The sequence below is a fragment of the Mchenga conophoros genome, linkage group LG15 (genome assembly GCF_057382185.1).
Source record: "Mchenga conophoros isolate Kocher_MC1m ecotype Shallow Benthic linkage group LG15, M_conophoros_male_GT1.1, whole genome shotgun sequence".
Taxonomy (NCBI): domain Eukaryota; kingdom Metazoa; phylum Chordata; class Actinopteri; order Cichliformes; family Cichlidae; genus Mchenga; species Mchenga conophoros.
The window spans coordinates 30,935,216-30,958,896 of NC_140540.1; the positions used below are offsets into that span (position 1 = coordinate 30,935,216).

The following is a 23,681-nucleotide window of genomic DNA, read 5'->3' on the forward strand; positions in this document are numbered from 1 at the left end:
TAGGAGAACACACATGTAAAAAAGTTTCAGTGGAGGTAAAATGTTATTTATTATCAGAAATAAAACAGTACAAAAGGAAAGCTTTGAAAATGAACTTATACAAAAAACATGTGCCATCAAGATTATGAAGTGGAGTAAAGGAACATACAGTAACACAGTAATGTTAGTGTGCCTGTGTGCTTCACACTGTGGACTGGAGGAATCAATCTGATTTGTTTATTTATAACGGGTGTTTGCTTTGATTGAATGGACGTTTTGGTCATACTCTTGGTGGGAGTGAAAAACAAAAACCGACAACTTCTACACAAAAAACACACAAACGTGTCAGAAAGGAAAAAGACTGATGATATGGGGTTTCTACCATGCATTTGGTCATTGCTTTGCTGAGCTAGAGATCACAGAAATCTTATGTTGCTGGACAGGTTCCAACACTGACAGCTCCACTGACCAGGACCGCTTTGCTGAAGTTTACTTGGCTGTTGTTGATTGTCAGGTTTCTCATGCAGCCCACAAAGGCCTTCCTGGTAGCAGCACTTTCTGGAAGGAAACCATCTGAGAGGAGGTAGAAGGCATTATTAACAGCTTTATACCGACAGGACAAAATCAGGAGGAGCAATTGTCACCAGCTCACCTGGAGTGCCACCAATAAATACAGGCTTTCTGCTATCTGTGGAGCTGGGGCTCAGAGGTCCCACCACATGGTTGATCTCAGAATCCACATCCAGCTGGACAACGTTGGCATCCCGTATCACTGAAACCAAACATTACAGAACGCTTTCATTAAACATTAAACTTGACTAGCTACTGTAAAAAAATAAAAAAAATAAAAAAACATTTTTTTTTTTTATTATGACACAAAAAGGCGGTTTTGCCTCTCACCCCCCACAACCCTGAAAAGGATAAGCGGAAGCGAATGGATGGATGGACACAAAAAGAGTGACTGAGCCCATTAACTCATTCCTTGACACAGAAAGCTATTTTCAGTCAGTCTTTTTGAAACCACAGGCCTCGCCCCCTGGTGGTCTTTAAATAGAATGCTGGATTAAGGCATTTGTGTGTTTATTCCTTTTTCAGACGTGGAAGACGTAACATTGCACATACAATATACAATGTCAGATTATTTTTCAGAGAGTGATGTTAGTGTGACATTAACAGTGCTGCCACAGAACACATCAATTCTGAATAATAAACCTACAGTGTGATCACAAAGGAATTCTTACCGGTAATTTTGTGCCAACTCCCCGAACACACTCCCTGTTTTGGTGACACCTTTGTGAAGAACTCACGAGTCCCATCATTTACAAGAACCACCACCTGCAAAAACACTAATGCTATAATCTGTCTAGAAGACGGCAGTTCTTTTGAATGAAAAAACTTCATTTGAACCAACACGAATGTGTGTATTTTGTGTAAAAACGTACCGCTCCTTGATGAATGTACACAGTGAAATAGTCATCTGCTGAGTGCACATGTAGTAGCACCCCTGATGCCACACGAGGGCGCACCTCCATCACCAGCTCAAACCTCGGTCCCAGGTTGAAAGAATCGTCTGAATTAGGAGGAAGATGACGTGAGGTCTGAGTTATTCTTATTTATTATGGCCCCATAACCCTTTAGCTACGTTCATCAGTTATTCTGAGGTGGGTGCGAGTGTGAAATCATTTGAGTCCTGAGTTTCTTAGGGCTTTCAGCTTTGCCTTTTCCTCTTTCGTGCTTCTTTAACACTCACACATTTTTACCACAGCTGCACTTAGGCTATCGAGTTCCCTCAGCCAGCCACACTCTCCTCATGAACACGAAAGAGACTGTGGGCCTTGTGAGGCTAATGAACTGTGTAAGTTAACAGATGCTCAGTTTGCAAACAGTTGCAGATAGTGGAAAAATATATGTGGTGTTACTCACTGTGAGAAAGATTGCACAAAACTCTGCATACAACATATTTCTAGGTTACAGAAAAATAACACAGATATTAAATTGCTAGAAACACACCCAGGACAATGTATCCTCCTTCTTCTGAGAAGTATGTTCCTCCCTCAGAGACTCCATCAAAGCATGGAGTGACCCCAAATGTGTCTGCCACAGAGGAGAGCTGCTTTCTATCAAGCTGAAGGTTCTTTATACAGCCAGTAAAGCTGTATGCAGAGTTTCTCTGAAGATGAAAGATAACAAAAAGAATGATTAATTACGATAATCCACACAGAAACAAACCTAAAAAGGCATCACAGAATATTTTAAAGAACTACTAAATAACACATTCACTTATCCACAGTAGTTCTCATATACTGATTTTTACTCTAATGTACTAAGTACTGAAAGTGCTTTCTACTACAAGCCTCAGTCACATACACATCAACACAGTACTTTTACTCTAAGTGCTCTGTCTAACATTCATGCACACTTTCACACCCCAATGAATGCATTGGGTTCAGTTTCTTCTGTCTTGCTCAGGAATACTTCAACATGTAGGGTGGAGGAGCTGGGGACCGAGCCACTGACCTTTCAGTAGACAACCTATAATGGTAGAGTAGAGCTCTACTTACAAGCAACACAACAAACTCCTGATCACTACAGAATATTTGAGGACCCTGCAGCTATAGCCCTATTTGGTCTGGTATGACTAGTGGCTCTGTATGGCTAATGACGGCTAATGCTAAGCAAAGTTTAAGTGAATGTAGCTGTGAAATCTTAGTGGTCTGTTTGATAACTTTATGACTCTTCCCTTATAAGCTTATCTTATGTAATTTCAGCATTCAACAGTAATCCCCACATTTGACCATAGTAGTTGTCATATAAGCTGTCTTTAAGGCCGCATTAAGCAATGTTTTCATAGTAAGACTGAGTCATTTGGTGACTTTATGCAAGAAAGAAGAAAGTGTATTTTATTGATCTCCGTGGGGAAACTCCTCTCTGCATTTAACCCATTCACTCAGAGAAGCAGTGGGCAGTCATTGGGCGCCCGGGGAGCAGTGTGTAGGGACGATGCCTTGCTCAGGGGTACCTCAGGGTAGCTGTTCAGGGGAATCGAACCCCCAACCTTCTGATCATGGGGCCACCACTCTACCTACCGAGCTATCCCGGCCCCCAGTGCATGTAATGTACAAGACATTGCTTTTAGGGTCACACCCCATAGAGAATTATCATCTCACACTTTTACATTTTATCAGCTTACAGTGAAATGGAGCTAGTACATCAGAAGAATGCAGCAATTATTATTTTAAACTGTTAGCTAAAGTCATTCTTATTCATCAGGAGCGATCTCTGAGTGCTTTGTGCTCCGCCCACATCTGAAAAGCAGCCAATTTTTGAACAGTGGGATTAATAGGAAGGAGAAGGGCTCCGCTATATCAGCTCCAATACTCAAAACTGAGAGGAAACCTTCTTTCTTAGGGTCACAATAGTGGTTTCCTCTTGTCTGTGGGAACAGACAGGGCTGGATGTCCACACATTTTCCGGACAAACATAGGGCTATAAATAAAGTCCTCTATAAGATTCCAGTTGTCCCATTTTTTTCTGCTGTTTAATGTTTTTCACATGGCAGATTTTGACTTGTACCTGAATATTCTTCTGGGCTCTCCCTGCAGGAACTCCTCCGACATAGAGGGGGCTGCTGATGTGCCAGGAGACGTTGTTTCCCTGAACGCTGTCTTCCAGCATTGTGAGCCCATCAACTATTAACCGCCCCACATTTCCATCACGGATAAAAATAACCTTTGGGATGAGAAAAGGTTGTCTCTTACATAAACAAACACTCATGCTGGCATAAATATAAAATTCAGTTATGGAACAAATTCATGAACTTACACTGTGCCAGGCACCATCATTGTATTTGTCTTCACTTTTGATTTTAACTTTTTGGTCTCCTACACTAAAAGTGTACACAAGTTTCCCATGGGCCAGAAAGAGTGCCATGAAATTGTCCTCTTGGGCATCAGATACATAAAAGATGAGGCCAAAAGATGAGTGGGTCTTCATTGACAAGGAGAAGTGGGACCTGGAAGAACAAAGATGAATTTAATCACACATGGAGACACAAGAATATGTGCAGCTTTAAGCAGACATGACACTGAGGTTAAAGTTCTTGTCTTGATCTACCTCTGAGAAAGGGAGTCTGGGAAGTCTGTGTAGTGCTGCCTGCTGTTGGCAATGCTGCTGAACTGGAAGGCGTGGTGAATCGATTTGGGACTTGAGGAAAGAAAGCAGGACTTGATGTTTGGCTCTGCTGATTCCTGGTCATCACTTCCTAGCTCAGTCAGCACTGGGGGGAGGCTAGATTTATCTCTGGTGACCTATGAGAACATTTATTAAATATCAGGTTATCAGTCAGCCCAAAAATGTTTGTAGAACACATTCATATTTAACTAAGGTCTGCTGTATGTGCTATTTTCACTTCACCTTTTGTGACTGTTTGGTTCCAGAAGTGTTAGCCCTGTGCCTTAACAGCAGTGCAGCCGGGGGTCGCTGTACAGGACAGCCCTCCAGGGAAATCTGGACCTTCTCTGGGTATCTCTTAAAGTCTTCAGGCTCAATGTCCCGGTCTAGTCTACAGTGACACGGCAGAAGTGTCAAACACTCTCAACACATTATTCATTGAATAGACTGTATATAAAAGATGAAAGCACTAACCATAATGTCACCTTTGGTTTCAGCAAGTGTTTTGGCTCCCAAAATATTGTGAGTTGTTTTTGGGTTTTTTTGTTATTATTTGGAATAGCCAGAAGTGAATATAATTTATATGGATGACAGGAGGAATTACTAAGTTGCCAGCTAATGCTATCAATTCTCCAATACACATACCTTCCAATTAGTGCCACGTAACAAATGAAACATCAGTTTTCACTTATGTCTTTATCCTGTCTTCCTTCTCTCACCTCAACTGGCTGCGGCAGATGGCCGCCCCTCCCTGAGCCTGTTTCTGTTGGAGGTTTCTCCCTGTTAAAAGAGATTTTTTCCTTCCCACTGTCGCTAAAGTGCTTGCACATATGGGGTCATATGATTGATGTTTTGCTGGGCCATATCATACCGTTCACGGTTATACCGGTATAATGTTGGGCAACGATAAGAAAGTGAAATATTGCGATAGAATTTGGGTAAAACGCGCATGCGCAGTGCCTTTGTTTTCATACGCACATGGCAGAAAAAGAATGGCGGCGGCGACGGAGAATGAGAAGGGCGAAAGCAGATCGTTGAATGAAACGGATGAACCAGAAGTGGTTTGTAAAAATGCTGCAACTTCAGTGGTGTGGAACTGGTTTAGCTTTCGTTCGTCAGATCCACAACAAAGCACTATTTTTGGTAGAGCATGCTAGCAGGCCGTTGTCATTACCGTGTGTTTTTGGAAAATACAGTGCACTTAAAATCAATCCTTTGAGTTTTCTGAAAATCGACAGTGCCCTTTATAATCCCGTGTGCCTTTTGTATGAATTCTGGTTGTGTTTACTGACCTCGAAACGATTTTATGTGGTACACAGCGTTCGAAAATCAAAAAAAGGTATACTGGTGACAAACTGAGCCGATTCTGCTATGCCTGGTGCGTGGGGAAAAACTATCATTATGCTTTTTGTGACATTTTTGTTTGGTGGTGTGTCGTGTGATTTTTCTAATGTGAAATACGTGTTGTGGCTCCAAAAGGTTGGGAAACACTGATTTATCTATCTAGCTATGAAATGGCTTTTTAACATTTACTTCACTAGGACAGTGGAAGACACACAATGACTGGTCTCAGGGCAGATTCAAACCAGGTGTCTGCATTAACCTCACATTATATTTGTCACTTACTCAACCGAGTGAGCTAAATGAACACTCTGCAACACTACTGCTTTCACCATGGTAGAATTACCTACAGGGCCCGCTATACGGGTTAACCAAACTGTAAACATGTTTTTTAATGCTGCTAAATATTGTAACATGCATTTTTCTTGGCATTTTTATATTTGCTAAATTTTTCATCTTTTTAGCAGCAATCTCCATCTCCTCACAGTTTAACTTGAAATAACATAATACCCCCTCTTTTACTGGAGAGAGGGGGTGACTTACCTGTTGATGTAGGCATAGCTGATGCAGCCCGTGAAATTCTTGGAAGTGCTGCTTGGAGATCCTCCATAGTAGAAAGTCTTCTCCTCAGAATCGTATGACGATCCCGCGGCTGATGTCGGCCGCTTCTTGAACTGCTTGTCTTCGTCATCCACCAGCAATGAGTACCTGAAGTAAGGAGTTGAAGCCCCTCAGAAGATTTTCTTTAGTTGTTGATGCGCCCCTTTGGGTGCAGGGGCGTATGTGACCCATGTTTATAAAAGGATCACCAGATCTTATCAGAGATGCAGGCATCATGCACTGCACTAACGTGTTGTCTTATTCTCGTGCTGCTGTTCTTATTTGTTGTTGCATTGCCCAAAGTTGTTATTTTCCTGCAAGATATTGTCTATGCCACATGCAGTGTACCACATGCTGTAATTGTTGAAGATATATAATGTCTGCTGAAATGTTACATATGTGTGCTTTCGGTCTTTTTAGCTCTAATATCCTCATATTTAACATTTTTGACTAACTACTATCAATAAACAAGTAAATTGATATAATGTGATAATTAATAATGTTTACTAAATGACAAATGCATTTGCAACTTTACAGTAATCCAGATGATGTCCATTGATCATGTTTAGAATACTTATTGTAAAGCACATATTAGCTGGTGGATGTAGTGGCTGTGGTGTCATTCTTTTACTGGTTAGTTGTGTTTTTGCATTCACATTTGCTATTTGTTTGGAAAAAAATGTGGTTTGGATTAAACTGCAACAAGCTGTGACTAAGATATTTCTCAGTGATGCTGTAAAGCATACATAATGGATCTGATACCAAAGCATTCTGACATCTTTCAGAACCTAGCAATTTAAAATATTGAGATAAAAATAATTTTTGTATGACAAAAACTATGATCTAAATGTAATTGTGTAATATTACTGAGTAGAAAAACAAACAAACAAAACCCACCATTAACGTGGTTAAGTTCCTATATGAAGGTTCAACCAGTGCATTCATTCTTCTTTTGAGACTTTATTTAAATGTATATAATCGAGAGGAAACAGGATGTGGAGCCTCAAAGACTAACACAGATGTGCACCAGAAGCAGCTGCCAACAGTGAAGTTAAATACTTACTTCTGATTGTTCACTGAAGCCAGTAAGAAGTGCGACCTTCCATCATTGTATTGTTTCTTGTGTGATTTGACCTTTACGCCTCTGTTGTTTAGGACCACTGCGCCATTCTCCAGGGAGATACTGAACTCGTCAGACTGAAGCAAAATAAAAAATTTTTAAGCAAGACAACGTTGCTTTAACATTGCAAAAGCATTCGTTTTGCATTTGAAAATGCATGTCCTAACACGCAGTAAACATGTATGTACATGTAGGTGTGTTTACCCCTTCATTGTGGTAGAACAAGAGTCCGCTGGGCTGCAGTGTTCTGAAGTTGAGTCCGCCCTCAAAGTTGTCAAACGGTGAAATCTTTGCTGTGGAACCGAGGTAACTCTTTCCAGAGAAATAAGCTTTGCGCGACATCTGTCAAGACGAAAACACATTTCAGTGACCTAGCAGTGGCAATATGGGCTAAAGCTGCTGGACTACACTGTCTCTTGTCTGTGCAGATGTTTACTATATTTGGTATTGGTTTCAGAGGGACACATTGCATTATCACTTAAGATGTGACGTGGTAGGTGCACAACTTACAAAGGACTCCTCTGGGCAGCCGCTGCTAATACCAATGGTGCCAGGTTCTTCCAGCAGGTTGAAGTCTTTTCTCTGGAACTGGAATCCTTTCACACAGCCCTTCAGGCCAACCACAGAGGACAGCTCTGGCCTGTGGGAACACATATATTTCAAATTTAAAGCTGCAAGAAACAAAGTCAGGAAGTTAAAAAAGAAAACTATCTACCGTACTCCAAAAGTTCTGCTGTTAGAGAGGAAGGTGCAGTCTCCAGAAGCAACTGAGAAAAACTAACCACTTATTTAAAATGACATATTATGCAGTTATTGTTGGAGACGGAAAGCAACTTTCTGGCCATGTGATGAAATAATACATCATTTAAAATTTGAGTTAACTTTACATATTCTACAAAAAGTTGTTAACAATAAGAATATAGATTATAAAGAATAGAGCTATTTCCATTTGGAGTCATTTATAGTTAGCTGGATGGCTATATCTTGGGACTTAAATGATAAATACTATTATTGTTTGTTTGCATGTATGTTTAGCTCACCTGGATTTCAGGATGCTGGAGGGAGCTCCACCTATGTAAATATCTGCGAAGGGCAGGGTGGTTTTTGGGTTCTCCATGGACTTAACATGACTCTTATCCACCAACAGTATAACCTTTTTTGACTGATGGTAGATCACTGACACCTGAGGAAATGTCCCACCACAGACAGTTATTGTAAGACATTCGCATTTTTAACTTGGGATTATTTAAGAGTTTTAATAAAGACACAAAAAGCTACCTCGTGGTATTTTGCATCATTTATTTGCAGCTTTGCTAAGTTGTTCTCTAAAAGCTTTGGCCCATTGCTGAAGCCAAAGTCATACATTAGACGCAGGATGCCATTCTTTAATTCCAAAAGAAAGAATTTATCCTGAAAAAACAGAAATGAAACATATTTATATTGGCCTTATACAGTTGTCATAAACCAGTTACTGATGATCATTATTACAGGGTTTTTTTATGAGAATAGAAATGCTGGCAGTTGACCTGCTTTACAGACTGGTAGCACATGGGTAAGAAAAACTAAAAGCTTTCGAGATGTGAGACTCTTGTAAGTTTTCCAGATGACTTACCTCATTGACCATGAGGAAAAGTACACCATCACTTGCAATAGTTCGTACTGAAATATCAAATCTTGTGACAGCATTAAACGTCCCCCTCCTCTCAATATTACTGATGAGTGCGTAGCCTTTTCCATCAAATAGGTAGCTTGCAATGCGACTCTGTGAAAATGCCAACTTGTACCTGAGAGCAGAGTTGGAAACATGATTTGGTACCTTTGACAATTTCAAACCATCTATGTGACAAATTAAGTTAAGATACATCCCTTGAAAATCAGACAGGCTAAATATGAACTTAATGTTTGAGATGTCAAAAAAAATGTCAGATTTCTGTAGCAATGTTCAGGTAAGTTGTGTTTAAATTATACAGTGGGTGGTCAATGCTTGTTGAATTTGTATTTTTTTGCCATTGAGACCCTTTGACACATACATTTAGCCATGCAAAAGTTTACCTGGGACACGGTGGAGATGTGGTTACATTTATTTTGTGAGTCTGTTTGAAATTGTAAAGACTGATGACATCGTTGTTCATCGATGACAATTCAATACATCCCACGAAAGGTGCAAGGATCAAAGGAGGTGGAAGCTGGTTTGTAACAAAGAAACAGTCACATGTCAGATTTCTAAAAGAAAGAAAGATTTCTTTATATTGAAGAAATGTTGTAATTGACATTACCTTGACATCTGGAGGGACACCCCCAACAAAAAACACTAGATCTTGGGGGTCAATGTCAAACAGGGATTCAGTGCCTGGAGCTTCACCTTTCTGGATGAACTTCTGTTCATCAGTGGAGCTCTGACTTGGGACTGTTAGGAAGACTTTTCCATGCCTGCCCAGTCTGCAAGCAAAGATCTGCAAGTTACCACTGTGACCTCCTCCTAGCTTGAACTTCATGAATGCTACCTGCTTAGCTTTCTCAAAATTTGCTAATGCACAAGAAAAGTTAACCACACTAACTGTCATGTGTGTTAGCAGGATTTCCCTTGTGTTTTGAGGAGAAAGGAAACCACTGAGACCAAGAACAAATTTTCAGTTCCTTGTCAAGATCAGCGTATTAGTAACTTAAATAGCAAAGATTTTAAATATAGCCCAACAATATGTATCATTCTATGACTCTATCACGCTCACCTTCTTGAGTGAGTGTGAAGCCAGAAGGTGCTCTAGCATATGGGACATTTTTCCTGGACTTTAAATATTTGGATATAAATGGCCCCATAGTGCTGCTACTGTTCAGAAACTTCATGTGATATATGTATATAAATTTTAGTTAGGCCTTTCAGGTGTTGAATCTAGCCCAAACTGGATCCTAACCCTATATTTTATTACATACTTCAGTTGCCTAGGATTATAATCAGGGCTAGTACTGGGGTTAGGGTCACCTCTGATGACGATTTAGGCTTTAGAGTTTTCAGTCACTTTTGTGTGTTACAAAAAATCTGTATGTATGATTTTCAAATAATGCCTAGCACAATTAAAATGGCAATCACTTTTGGTTAAAGATTAGGGTTGCTTTTTTCTTTTAGCCACATAAATTTGAGTGTTTCAAAGACATAAAAATTCTAAAAAAAAAAAAAGGGGGGCAAATGATAACCCAAAACCCAGCCTACCCCAACCTTAACTATAGATATGCTGCCACTGATCATATGGATGTTAAGAGGTTAAAGCTCATTTACCTCTCTATTTTGACGTAGTTGAAGACTGCCGGCCATTGGCTGACAGGCTTTGAACTCAATGGGATCTCAATGTCTTCACCTCCAAGTTTATAGACAAACACCAGGATGTCATTCTTGGTGGCCAAGCCCATGTAGTCTTTTACACCCTGAAAGCAGGAGCAGCAGAAAACAGAGTGTTCATTTTACTACCAAGGCTTTCACTGTGTCATTTTAAAACACTTCAGCATGTTATAATGGTGGTACGAGTTTCCAACTGTGTGGTGTTACTTTATTTCAGTGTAGAGTGGTTTCAAAAGCTTAACTATGCATCATTTGTGACCAACTACTGCTGGGCCTATTATTCCACAGTGAAAAACATCACTGCATAGATTACAGTGATGGTAAAATCACCAAGGTGAAGCGCTGTTAAAGAGAACAAAGAGGCCCCACATTGGGTATGCTGTACTGTTTCTATACCCTGGCAGGCAGGGGAAAACAGTATTTATGTAAATGAACTTTGAAGGCACACAGATGCACCATTGTCTCAGGCGTCTCTTGGACATCTTTTGAAGGGGGCAAATGGGTGCTTTCAAAGCCATTCAAAGTCATTTCTGTTCTCATGATCACAACATGCTGTTCATGCACACAAGCTCCTTTTCATCTTTGAAAGTTGGCATTTATTTTATCACAACTGATGACCCAGAAAGAGAAAGGAACAAAATTTATTCTGCCTGGATTCCTCACATTTCTGTCTCCCAAGTATAGGATGATTCGGTCCTCTATGGGATCCTTGTCAGGGTCCACCCTCATGAATAAACTGATGGATGTCATTGTCTTCAGTTCTTCCAAATTGCTGTGAGGATGAACCTCCACTGAGGACTGTCCGTTAAATTTCATGGAGACCTGGACCTGGGGCAGAAAATAAAGGAAACTGAGTTTTCTTTGTTTAGCAATTATCATCTTGATATCTGATAGCAGAACGTGAATTTAAAAAGGTTTACAGCTTCATAATGACTGGTGTGAAAATTTTAACTGGAGTAGTGGAATGGAGTAGAAGGGTTTTATTAAGTAGAAAAATTATAGGGAAGAATTTTGATAGTCAAGAGGGGATGCTGAAATACTACTTCAGAATTTAAAATGAGAACAAAGCTAACACGTCGGGTGTGTGGACAGTTTTTACTTTTCTTTTCTTTTTGTAGGGGTCACCTGTGTAGACATGGTAAGAAGAAATTTCATTTCTAAAATTTTAAAGAAAAACAAAAAAATAAGCAGAAATACAGAAACCATGGGTGGCTGTAGCTCAGGTGGCAGAGCAGGTCAGCCACTAATCAGAAGGTCGGTGGTTCGATCCCAGGCTGCCTCCGGGCTGCATGTCAAATATCCTTGGGCAAGATACTAACCCCATGTTTGCCTACTGGTGGTGGTCAGAGGGCCCGGTGGCGCCTGTGTCCGGCAGCCTCGCCTCTGTCAGTGCGCCCCAGGGCAGCTGTGGCTACAATGTAGCTTGCCATTGCCAGTGTGTGAATGTGTGTGTGAATTGGTGAATGACTGAATGTAGTGTAAAGCGCTTTGGGGTCCTATGGACTAGAAAAGCGCTATACAAATGCAGGCAGGCCATGTGTGAAAACTATGTATACCTAATGATTCAATAGATTATTATCGTATAGAATTTAAGCCCACTCTTTTTTTTCTTTTTACAATGTTCCCTCAGTTGACCGACGTTTGCATCTATACACAGTTCACTTAAGGTCTGACCACAGCATTTCAATTGGGTTGAGGTCTGGACTTTGAGTCATTGCAACACTGATTCTTTTCTTTTTTAGCTGTTGTAGATTTGTTGTGTGATGCAATCATTGTCCTGTTTCATGACCGAGTCTCTGCCAAGTTTTAGCTATTGGACAGGCAGCCTCACATCTGACTCCAGAATACAGTGGCATACAGAAAAGTTCATGGTCAACTGGATGTCAACTCGTGGTCAACTCATGGTCAGCTCGATGACTAAGGTGCCCTGCTCCTCTGGCTGTACAACAAGCCCAAATAATTTCTCATGGGAAGTCTACAGAGTCAAATATTTGCCAGTTTTGTCAATGTTTTAATTTATGCACACACAAATGTTTAAGGTGCAAGGAACTTGGGTTGTTCTTATTAACTAATATCAATTCCTCTAAATATTGTGGTATAACAACATTTTGTTTGATTGGGCCTTAGTTACAGGCTAGCTAAAGCTAACCTCAATGCTCTTTAATTATCATCATCATATATCATCATCTTTTATATTCTCTTATTAATATTTTGTTAGCTTTATTTAGTCCGTAGGTACAGTTTGTGGTTCTGCTTTCTGCTTTTGTGTTGTATTGCTATATTTACTATTTTACCATTTTTATTTAATAACTTCACTCCCCCCCTTCTTTTAGTCCAGCAAAACAATTTTTTTAATTGAAAGTGTTTAAAATTTTGTCAGATAGCTTTTTACAATTGACTGCACCATATGGCATGATTTTAAGCAACTTTATACTAGCCACAGCTGCTGCAAGCCACTTTGAAATCCACTTCCAGTCCAGCTGATCCTTATATAATTTACCTAACTGAATCAGTGTGATGTTGCTGTTCTCCCTCTTTTGTCTTTTCTTCTATGGCTCAAAATGAAAGGGTAGGAGGGGTGCAACAACAGAGCCATGTCATCAAATATAAAATGATTGCACATGGAAGTCAGTCATCCTTTGCTCTAGTGGTAATGACTAAATTGGGATATCATTACTAAGTGTGTCAAAAGGAGTGAACGAACTTTCTTGGCCACACTCCGGGCCTGGGCTATGAGCTCTCTGATCCTCATGATGTTGGTGGTCACGTTGTTGACAGGCTTCTTATCCTCAACAACCTTCAGCTTGTCCAGCAGGGTAGGAACAAGCAAATTCAGGTTCTCCACTGCCAAAAAAATAATGAAGAAAAATCAACTTTAAATGTGGTTGCGAAGGAACTGTAAGTCAAAAAAGCCGATAGGAATAACAATAGCTAACATGAAAACCAGTATAGTGTGTTCTACTCATTAAATACAAATCTCATAAAATGTAGTAATTTTGATATATACCTGCTGCCCCTGCAGAGGCAACAGCCTGTTCATAGGCAGCTGTGGAGTATTCGTTATTTTTCATGTTGTTGTTCCACTCCTCTACTTTGCTGCTAATGGGGGTGATAGATTGAAGAACTTCCACTGAGCGATTCAGAGTCTCTGAAGCCACTTCTGAGGTAAACTCCAGACGTTGTGGTGTTCTGTCTGAAAATTAGTGCACATTTATAACAAACTGCAAATTCGCATGTTTAGCAACTAAAGCATTCAGTTGATGGAGATTTCTGCCAATGTCCTCCTTAGTCCTGATAATGCAGAAACTTTAAGGTAAAGAACTAATTTGGGTCCGTATTGCCAAACTATGGGAAAAAAATTGCTATGGCCAAAACAGAGAAGACGTATCTGTGAAGTGAGGCTGTCCGTACGTATTTTTAAAATAGGGGAACAGAAATTGTTGAGTAAATGAGTTACTAAACCATGCACACAGACTAGGAAACTGCACAAACCTAAATGCAGAATTTTTGGATGGAAGAAGAGAAGATTATCCTTTGGACAAAGTGGGCCATATGCTAGGTTTTTATGCTAGCGGACAACAGATCACGATGTTGTCATAGTTTATTTGAGAAGGCTGTAGTTAAAGTAGTTTAATATCAAAATCTGCACATATTGTTCCTAGTATGCATTCCTGAAAGTGGTATAGTGCTATTTGTTTAAGTAGCAGAGTGTATCGGTCAAGCCCGCACCCGTGTGTATATGCAAGCTTGAGTTTCACCATTTCACAGTTTCATCAAAGTGGCAACTTTATTCAAGTCAGACTGGATTTTAGAATAAAAGGTCTGACCATTTTAGCTGAATTTCAGCAGATCAAGCTAACTGTGAATATCCTCTATTGCTCCTGTAGTTCTGTAAGGCCTACATCTCTGATTTTCAAAGAAAGCTACTTTTTAAATTTTAACTATATAAAACCCCTGGGGGATTTATTCATCGGCTGACTTTATACATCGGCTGACTTTATACATTGGCTGACTTTAGGACCAAACCACTCAAGTAAAAGAACAAAAAAAATTTTTTTGTGTGTGTGTTATTTCTTTCTTTCTTTCTTTTTTTTTTTTAATCACACATTCAATTGGAAAACCTAGCAAGGTCTGCCCTGTTACCTATTCCAACTGTTCCAGTCTGTGCGATAAACTATAGTTTAAACACGCCACGGGCCTCCTTCTGAAACGTATAAGAAAAGTATATTCTTACCTGTTTGGAGTTCACTGATGTCCTGCACAATTTCTGAGAGTTTTTTCACGTTGTTTTCCATGGTCTCTTTGGTCTCCTCAATGTATTTTAGCTTGTCAGTCACCTCATGTTTTAGCTCTGTTACAGAAAAATGTATTAGACAACAAAAATACTATGAACAGTATACAGCTGAAATATGACTAATATGTCCGCAATATATAATTCTGTTGAGCTCCATACCAATTTGCTCTGAATGCAGTGTGACAGATTCCTTGAAAACATTGTCACTCTGTGTTATGAGGTATTCAAGCTGCGCATTGATCCCACTGGTGGCCTAAAAGACAGATGTATGAAGAAAAATAACAAGGACTGATAGAAAGTTGAATGCAGTAAACGAATGCCTTAAAACTGCATGATCTGACATACATCTTCAGCTCTTTCGGATAAGTTGAAGGTGGTGAGTGAGGTGATGTTGGCATCGTCAACGTATTTCACTATGTTGTTGTAGACGTTGGCAGCAGTTATAGCCCTCTGTACAAAGCCATTGGCGTCACTCTTTCTCAGGTCCCTGGGGGAGACAGTGTGATTCAACTCAAGTGTTCATAATCTGCGACCTCAAGCTCAGTGAAACTGCAGAGCAGAACACGGACTGCTGTCACTAGTTGCACTGCAAGACAGCAGCATCAGAATCTGTCCACTCTCTGGAGAGCCAGCTGATTCCTCCTCCACAATGCATATATGACATCACTTAACAACTAAGTGTGTATTCCATATGTTTATCATTGTTACCAAAAACATGCAAAGAAACTGTATTATTCTAACATTTTATATATGATAGAAATTAGGAAAAACTTCATAGGTCACAAATAAATACTATATGAAGCATGAAATGTTTAATAAGTTTAATAAATGGTTCCTATCCGGGCAAAAGTCTACTAAAAGCCACTATGTGCAACTGTGTGCTACACAGGTTTATTTCAGATGGATGTCTCACTCTTCCAGCTCATTGGCTTGTCTCTCCAGCCCCTCAGCATGTCTGTCAGCCTTCTGAACCAGATCTCTGTCAACCAGTGAGAGGCGCTCCGTCTTCTCTGTCAGCTTTTGGCTGGCACCATCGATTGCTGCATGGTACTCAGTCACGTTCTGCACACAGATGCACACACACACACACACACACACACACACCTCAATTACCTCGAGACGTGCTTTCATGTTCCAGCCTGTAACATTCAGTAATCTCTGTTTAGCTTGTAACTACTGTAGGTAACAATATCAGAAAAGATTTTTTAGCTTGAGATTATTTATTTCAAGTCCAAAAAGCTACAATATGCACACACACACACACACACACACGCACGCACGCACGCACGCACGCACACACACACACACACACACACACACACACACACACACACACACACACACACTTGCTAACATTGTTACTTTCAGATTATTGTAATTCCCTCCAGAGTAACTTAATACAGAGCTACTTGACTAAAACAGGAAAGCACTTTGAGAATGCTGCTTATTCAATTTTCTTTCCAGCAATCCATAAATTGCTTCCAAATCAAATTGCCCAGCAGTGCAATGTAACACAGACCAGGTCAAGTCTTAGCAATCATTTCTGGAATGAATTCAATTTAATCCTTGGGATATTGGGATATTACAACCCCATAATTAGATTATGCTACCTTGGTATGATACATAGCCTTTGTTCAGTAGGCCATGAAGAAACCTGACCATCATTATAAAAGTAGGGCCTGAGATATTTTAAGTCTCATCAGACCGTAATTTGCCTCACCTTTCCCAAAGTGTCCACCTCAGCCACAGTTCTCTCTGATTGGGCGATAAAGTCTCTGGCTGCTTCCAAAGTGTCGTTGACAGTGTCATGGTTCTCCATTAGCCTCTGCAACTTCACCTAGGATGCAGGGAAAGAAAGAGAGCACCATTTTTTTTTTTTTTTTACCAGAGTCCAGTACTTCTTGGGGGGTTTGTTTGTTAGATATTCTTAACATGTCAAAATTCTAGGCCAGGGGTTGGCAACCTGCGGCTCCGGAGCCGCATGCGGCTCTTTAGTCCTTATAGTGCGGCTCCGTGCGGTTTGGGAAAATAAATTAGAAGCATTTAGCTGAAGTGTATTTTATTTATGTTAGTTATTTTTTTTTAACTTGTAGTTCTAAATTGGAAGATTATTGTGACATTGAAATATAAAAATAAAATTATATTTTATTATTTTTTCATTGATCAAAATAAGCGTCACACTCGCAGAAGTCGGTGTACCCACTGAAACGACATGCATTTATAGAGACTTTCAACCCCAGGTAGGCCAGTTATGGATCTTCGGATCCACATTATGTCAGCAGCTATTCTCAACCGTGAACTATGTTAAAAACAAACACCGCTCGCGCCTCACAGATGACAGCTTACAGTCCTGCGTAAAGATGAAAGTGACTTCGTACAGCCCCGAGTTGCAGACGCTGTGCGCAGAAGCTTAGGAGCAGAAGTCCCATTGTAAACATATCACGGCAGACCCGACGATGTTTCCATGAACATGCTTTTCACACACGATTGCTGTACGTATACAGCCGGCTGTAGCTTTTCAGCTCACAGCCCGACACATACCAACAACAGCATAGATAGCACAGACGTTAATGCGGCGAGGCGTGATTACGGGTGCAGCTCAGGTGCGTCTGCCTCCCCTGCAGCAGTGCTGCAGACCACGCCCCGCCACACACATTAACCTGGTAAAATACATATTTAGGCAGAATTTTGCAAAGATCTATTTTTCATTTTTTAGCAGCATAGTGCATTTTTTTTCCAATTATTTCTTTAAAAGACAGATCAAGGCTTCAAAAGCCCAAAGGCGATATAAGGGTGGCGGCTCACAACAGTTTCTGTTTGCTACATGGATCATTTTAGTTCAGGTTGGTGTCTGTCCTTTTGTTATGTTTCTTTAAGAGTTCAAAATGTGTTAATTACATAAATAAAATGTAATTTTCTCTGTAGCACTTCATGGATTTCATAAGCAACACACCTTAGTTGTTCACACAAAGCATCAAGGTAAAAAACAATATATACAGTGTTATCTTCATTTTAGATGTCAAAAAGTATTTGCGGCTCCCAGTGTTTTCTTTTGCATGGAAACCGGGTCCAAATGGCTCTTTGTGTCTTAAAGGTTGCTGACCCGTGTTCTAGGCTTTCCTGCAGATTCTGAAGAAAACACTGCTAATAAGTGCCAATATGTGATTATCATTGAATAGGATTCTAAAGATTTTCCTGTTTAGTCCTGTTTAAAGACTAAACAAATGTTAAAGTGGTTATAGAGGTCAAAAATCAATGATATTCCCAAAGACTTTACGTCAAGTTTTGAGTCTGATGCATTTTTGAAATAACTGCTTTAAAAAGACTAAAGGGCTAAAACACTTCATCACTGGCTTTACTTTGGAAGCAATGTTAATCTTTCATATGCAGCGTAGAAGTATTCGTGTTTGCGTATATTTTTGTTGCAAGTAATTTTAAATGTCACATAGTTAATAGCTATACTATTTAATAAATAGTCTTATTTAGTGGAATCATAATATTTATGCTGTTCCATTCAAGCAGTATGTTAGGCATGTATGTTACAAATAATAGATTCAGCATCCACACCCCACTTTTAATTTGACTGCATGACTGAGTATTGTACAGGGATGAGATCATCTGATTGGCTGTGGTCAGCCAGCAGCATACAGCCACATACTGGTGTCGACCAGTCTGCTGAGGCTAGGTAGAGCCCTGGATTAGGAGAGGCTCTGTGTTTGGCTAGGAAGCTATTCATGGCAGACACCCTGATCATGGAGATCCCCACTCCTGATAACACGCATGCTCACAAGTAACCAAATGCAGAGTCCAACAGGAGCTGCTCTGCTGCATCCCTGGATTTCGATTATGACCAGATGTTTTTATGTCGACTAATTAAAATTTTGACTCTATTATAAAAACAAAAACTGTGCTATAGCTAGATAAAAAAATGTTTAAAGGTTATGTCCTTTGTTCTGACCAATTAAGCTTTAAAATTAATTTTAGGACTCATAGAAATCCCTCAGTATCTGGTCTGAAGAGGAGAGATATTGGGCCATTCCATCTCAAGTCAGCAAATCTTTACATTTTCTGCTCAACCGTCTCTAAATTGCCTAGAAGTTTTATGGAGTATTCACTAGTTAAAAAAAAAATTTGAGCATACACTTGCTAACTAACTTCACATTGCAAAAGGCAACTAGTGACAATGTCTGAATACATATGGTTATATTTCATAAAAATGCAAAAGAAAACTTTTAATATTTTTTTAACATGAAATTCTTAGTCACAAAAAGGAAGGAAATTATATTTTAAATCAACTTTCATGCTGGATTGAACAAACACAACAAGTTGTATTGTGGAAATATCTCTAGATAGTGTAATCCGAATAGAACAAAATTCTGGAATTTCCAAATGGTATTTTAACTATAACTATAACATAGTTTTGTTAATTATGTACATATTTTTTATTTTTATGACCTTTTCCTCTCCTACTATCCAACCTCTCAGGGCAGATGGCTGGCCTTCCCTGAGCCTGCTGGAGGTTTCTTCCTGTTAAAAGGGAGTTAAAAGGAACTTCCCAGATGTTTAAAAAAAACACCCCTGCTCTCGGTCTATTCAACATGTACATTATGTGCATCTTAGTGTTTTTGCAGAGAAGTGTTTTGTTTTTTTCCCCTCTTGGGATAAGACTTGGCTGGGTGCATCATGAGAAAGTCAGTCATGTTTGTGTGGGTAGGCTGTGAATATTATCGTGGGAAAAACACTTGCATTGCAATGTTGCTTTTTCCCCTGTGCAGGCCCCCTTCTAATGTAACTCCCACAGATGGTTTTAAGTTTCTGTTCTCATCACCTAAATACCACAGTAATAGAGTTCTCTGACATGACCGGCAAAGTACAACCAGATCTCCTTCTCTCTCTGCTCTTTTGCAACTGTGCATTTCAGACTAAGAACACGCTGTACTTCTGTCTTTAAATGCCAGGTACTAGTGTGAAAAATCACAACTCAACACTGTTTGAAGTATTCTGAGTTGAAAAAAGGAAGAAATAAGCCATTCTATAGAAGTAAAAACTAACAGAGAATCAAACATAGTGTAGATGGGAGAGGGAAGTAGGGCGCTGTAAGAGCTGAGGGGGGTCACGGGAAATTACCTCATGCCTCTGGAATTTGAGGACACTAGCTCGGTTCTTATTCTCCGCCTCGTGCACATTGCTGTCTGATTTTGCAAGAAAGCCTTGAGCTTCTGACAGTCTGCCGGAAAAGCGGGACAAGACCTCTCGGACAGACGGGAGGCGGCTGTTTGTGATCATCAGCTTCTTTTCCAACTGCCGAATGCGGCCCAGCACTGCAAACATGACCAGAAACATTAGCTGAAATTTTATCACCACTGCTAACACATTGGAGTGACTCAGGGTGCTGTTTTTGTAGAACTTGTGAGTCTTTTCATCCACAGCAGTTATATTATAAATGGTAAATGGACTGATTCTTATCTAGCTCATTTTTACTCTGAGCACTCAAAGCGACCTGCTACATACATTTGTATGCATTATCTGATGCAGAAAATGTATTCTTTTAACCTTTTAACATCTACCAGGTCATGACTGAACCACTGAACCAGTCTTTTACATGCATGTTTGGCCTTACAGTTCTGCTGTGGTATGATTCCATTGGGCTATAGGGGGTAGGTATGAACCCAACCCGATACCTTAAAAGGTTGCCACCATTCAACTTGATGCTACCAGCCTGTTTTGCACATGTGCATGTTTACAAAAAATGTGCATGCTTTGAATATCAAAATAATGTTCATATAATGTTGCATCTCCAACCCTTGCTCACTACAGTGTAATAGGGATATAGTGATGTAATCATGCGCAGGTGTTTGCTGTGTAACTGTTGTGTGTCTTACAGTCATGGGCCTCTGTGGACTCGCCAGTGGCGATTGGTTCTCCTGGAGAAAGGTCTATTTTCCTCATCAAAGCCACTATTTCCTCAGCGTCCGCTGAGCTCTTTCTCACCACCTCAGGATCCACTTCCTGCTGGATACTGTACACCTCCCAATCGTGGATCATCTCTGTATGAACGTGTAACATCAAAACCCAGTTAAGCTAGGTAAAATACATTTAGACATAGCACACAGTTTCACTATTTAATTCACCGGACACAGCAACAAAACAGGCTTTTGCGTTTAAGAGTTGTTTGATACCTTCAATGCGTATGTTTAGATCAGTCAGATTTATGCTGAGCTGTTCAGCGAGTGTGAAGGTCTCCAGTGTGTCATTATCCAACATGTTCCACAGAATGTTCACCACACTTTCCTGAAAAGCCACAAATAAAGAGATAAGTCAAAGCCTAAAATCAAACATTTTAATAAATGTAAATAAATGTAGCATCTTAAATGCTGTGACAGGTTATTATTTATAAAAGCATAAAAATATGCGTCGGGAAAGTATGACCTGCAAGTTGATATTGAGTAATATAATTTCTACATTATTGTAAGTGAAAAAATAGCTAGACTGCAGACACACAAACACTAGCTTTAAACATCTAAAGGTTTGATGGTGCTCACCGATTTCCCTAGCTCTCTGATGTCCAGTACCACAACATCTGTGGCCTCTTTCAGCTCCTCAGTCTGGGCCTGCATTACAGACGACTTGTTTCTCCAAACTCGATACCCACTCTGAAAGGAAGACAGGAGTGAAGTAGAAATAATGAAAACTCACTGCAGGAATTCATGCATCAGAATTTAAATAGCAGCATTTCTGTCTGTCTCTGTAGAAATGTCTTACATTCCACACATTTAAAGCTAAAAATGTAAAGGAAGCTACAACTATCATAGAGCTAACATTGTAATATGTTTGTGCAAAAATAAAGCCGAACTATAAGAATTAATTGGAAGGTAAACTATGAACAGAAACTGAATGTTGTGGGTGTAGTTGCTAATTCTTGCTAATTTGGTGCTATGCAAATTGTATTATTGTAGGGTCTTTACCTTACAATATTGTTGTGATGTGGCGATATATAAATGAAATTGATATTGAAAAGTCAAATCAAAGTTGTGAGGTCAAAAACCAAAACAATGAGCTTAAACAGTGATGCTACTGAAGCTAAAATGCTTCATACATTTGTGCGGCAACTGTCAAGCTACATGACAATTCTTAGATTCATCAGTATGAGCAATGTACCTCCCAGCACACATAAACTTTTGCACATTATATGTATAAAAAGGTTTTACTAGTGCAGTTTCATTTTACCTTTATAGCAGTAATACATATAAATGTGCATGTACCTGCAGTTGATGAGCAGTATAGTTGTAGTATTTCACTCTATCGTTAGCAGCAGCACCTGTGGTAATGTTCAACACTCCAACTTTTAGCTGGTCCAGTGTCTTATTGGAGTGCTCCATGTCTTTAATCAGATGCCAGATACACTGATCACAAGCTAAAGTCAGGAAAAAGAACGAAAAACCCAACTTGGATCAGAGCTGTTCACATAATTTTCCTTTAGTTAGTGAATTTCTGCCGCTGTTGTTTGTTGCACTTACTGATGTTGCACAGGTTGACCGTTGAAGACTCTGCCAGGCATCCTCCTGTATGCATATCACAGAAGCCACTCTCACAGTCACACTCTATTAAAAAACCCCAACAAAAACAGACACTTTATTCAGTTTAAAATTTTCACCAGCTGGAAACAAGACATTAAAATCTGCAGATGTTCACTTGGCTTGAGGCCTGCACATCTGTCTTGTGGTTTCTTTAGTGTGTGACTCCTTATTTAAGCAGCTGTGTATGTATACAGATTTGGAATTGGGCGTTGATGTCATCCAACTCTCACAGTGATAGTCACTGGCCACAGAGACTATCAAAGCTTCCAGCAGATGTTCCTCTGACATCATTAACACCCGAGGTCAAAAGTAAGAAAGTAAAACACTTACTGTTACTGTCTCTGCATTGAATCTCGGACGTCTGTGCTTTACTTTACTTTGGATTCCTTACTTTTTCCGAAAAGCCTAATTACTATTAGGTTTAAGACATTTGAGGGGAATACATAAAAGACATTTCTATTATTATGTCCAGCACCTACACAACAGATTAAAAAGGCAGAAAAAACACATCTAATTAATGATGTCAGTCCCCTCTCACATGGGATCAGGTCCCAGTGTAGACTTTTAATTAGCCTTTTAAAATTGAAACCGGCCACAGCAGTTGGGTCTGGTTCTACCGAAGGTTTTTTGTTAAAAGGGAGTTTTTCCTTGAGCGTCGAGGTGGCTGTTGAAAAGTAAAACTGAAAAACGCAACGCTCTTAACAGCTCAGCAATATCAAAAAATGTGAAAAGTTTATATTCAGTTAAATTGGTATTTTTTAAAAATATTATTATATTTCAAATTTTTACCAGAGTGTTTTTAAAAACAATTTTTATTTCTACTTAAGCGAAGAATTTGTACTTTTACCACATCCAATGAACATTAAAACAACAGTGGGTGTGGGAACATGAGCGTTCAGTGCAGTCTTTTCCTCTGGGAATCTACACTGAATGTTTTTAACAAATGCTGATTATGTCAAGTTATCTGCCCTACTGTGTACAGGCAGATAACTTACTCTGGCAGCCAGAGGGGCTATAATTCCAGTATCCTGGGAGACAGCGCTCGCAGTAACGTCCTCCAGCCCCCGGGCGACATGGACAGCTGTGGGTGAGAGGATGGCAGGTGGACCGGAGGGAAGCTGGCCCACAGTCGCACCTCCGGCAGCCCTGACAGCTGGAGAAACCCGAGTAGCCTTCCTAGATTACAAGAGTGAAAAACAGTGTTGGACTCCAGTTATTGGGCTCTTCCAGTTCATTTTGAAGCAGGCTCTGTGCATAATATAAGAG

General features: G+C 39.9%; 1 protein-coding gene across 1 annotated transcript in view; it reads right to left on the bottom strand.

The window, feature by feature from the left end:
• Positions 1-24: 24 nt before the first annotated feature.
• lama4 (laminin, alpha 4) overlaps positions 25-23,681 on the bottom strand; it is a 32,897-nt gene continuing 9,240 nt past the window's right edge. The window contains exons 7-40 of the mRNA XM_085246977.1: positions 23,411-23,591; positions 22,356-22,439; positions 22,101-22,252; positions 21,381-21,491; positions 21,018-21,129; positions 20,721-20,885; positions 19,966-20,159; positions 16,559-16,675; positions 15,752-15,900; positions 15,184-15,325; positions 14,998-15,091; positions 14,779-14,895; positions 13,552-13,737; positions 13,249-13,388; positions 11,208-11,372; positions 10,485-10,630; positions 9,487-9,649; positions 9,263-9,396; positions 8,823-8,994; positions 8,489-8,620; positions 8,251-8,393; positions 7,721-7,850; positions 7,415-7,552; positions 7,154-7,287; positions 6,034-6,198; positions 4,393-4,540; positions 4,093-4,286; positions 3,802-3,991; positions 3,553-3,708; positions 1,990-2,149; positions 1,422-1,549; positions 1,221-1,314; positions 632-751; positions 25-552 (exon numbers count right to left, since the gene is read on the bottom strand). Coding sequence (XP_085103103.1) covers positions 407-552; positions 632-751; positions 1,221-1,314; positions 1,422-1,549; positions 1,990-2,149; positions 3,553-3,708; positions 3,802-3,991; positions 4,093-4,286; positions 4,393-4,540; positions 6,034-6,198; positions 7,154-7,287; positions 7,415-7,552; positions 7,721-7,850; positions 8,251-8,393; positions 8,489-8,620; positions 8,823-8,994; positions 9,263-9,396; positions 9,487-9,649; positions 10,485-10,630; positions 11,208-11,372; positions 13,249-13,388; positions 13,552-13,737; positions 14,779-14,895; positions 14,998-15,091; positions 15,184-15,325; positions 15,752-15,900; positions 16,559-16,675; positions 19,966-20,159; positions 20,721-20,885; positions 21,018-21,129; positions 21,381-21,491; positions 22,101-22,252; positions 22,356-22,439; positions 23,411-23,591 — 4,902 coding nt within the window. The 3' untranslated portion in view covers positions 25-406. The remainder of the gene's footprint in view (positions 553-631; positions 752-1,220; positions 1,315-1,421; positions 1,550-1,989; positions 2,150-3,552; positions 3,709-3,801; positions 3,992-4,092; positions 4,287-4,392; positions 4,541-6,033; positions 6,199-7,153; positions 7,288-7,414; positions 7,553-7,720; positions 7,851-8,250; positions 8,394-8,488; positions 8,621-8,822; positions 8,995-9,262; positions 9,397-9,486; positions 9,650-10,484; positions 10,631-11,207; positions 11,373-13,248; positions 13,389-13,551; positions 13,738-14,778; positions 14,896-14,997; positions 15,092-15,183; positions 15,326-15,751; positions 15,901-16,558; positions 16,676-19,965; positions 20,160-20,720; positions 20,886-21,017; positions 21,130-21,380; positions 21,492-22,100; positions 22,253-22,355; positions 22,440-23,410; positions 23,592-23,681) is intronic.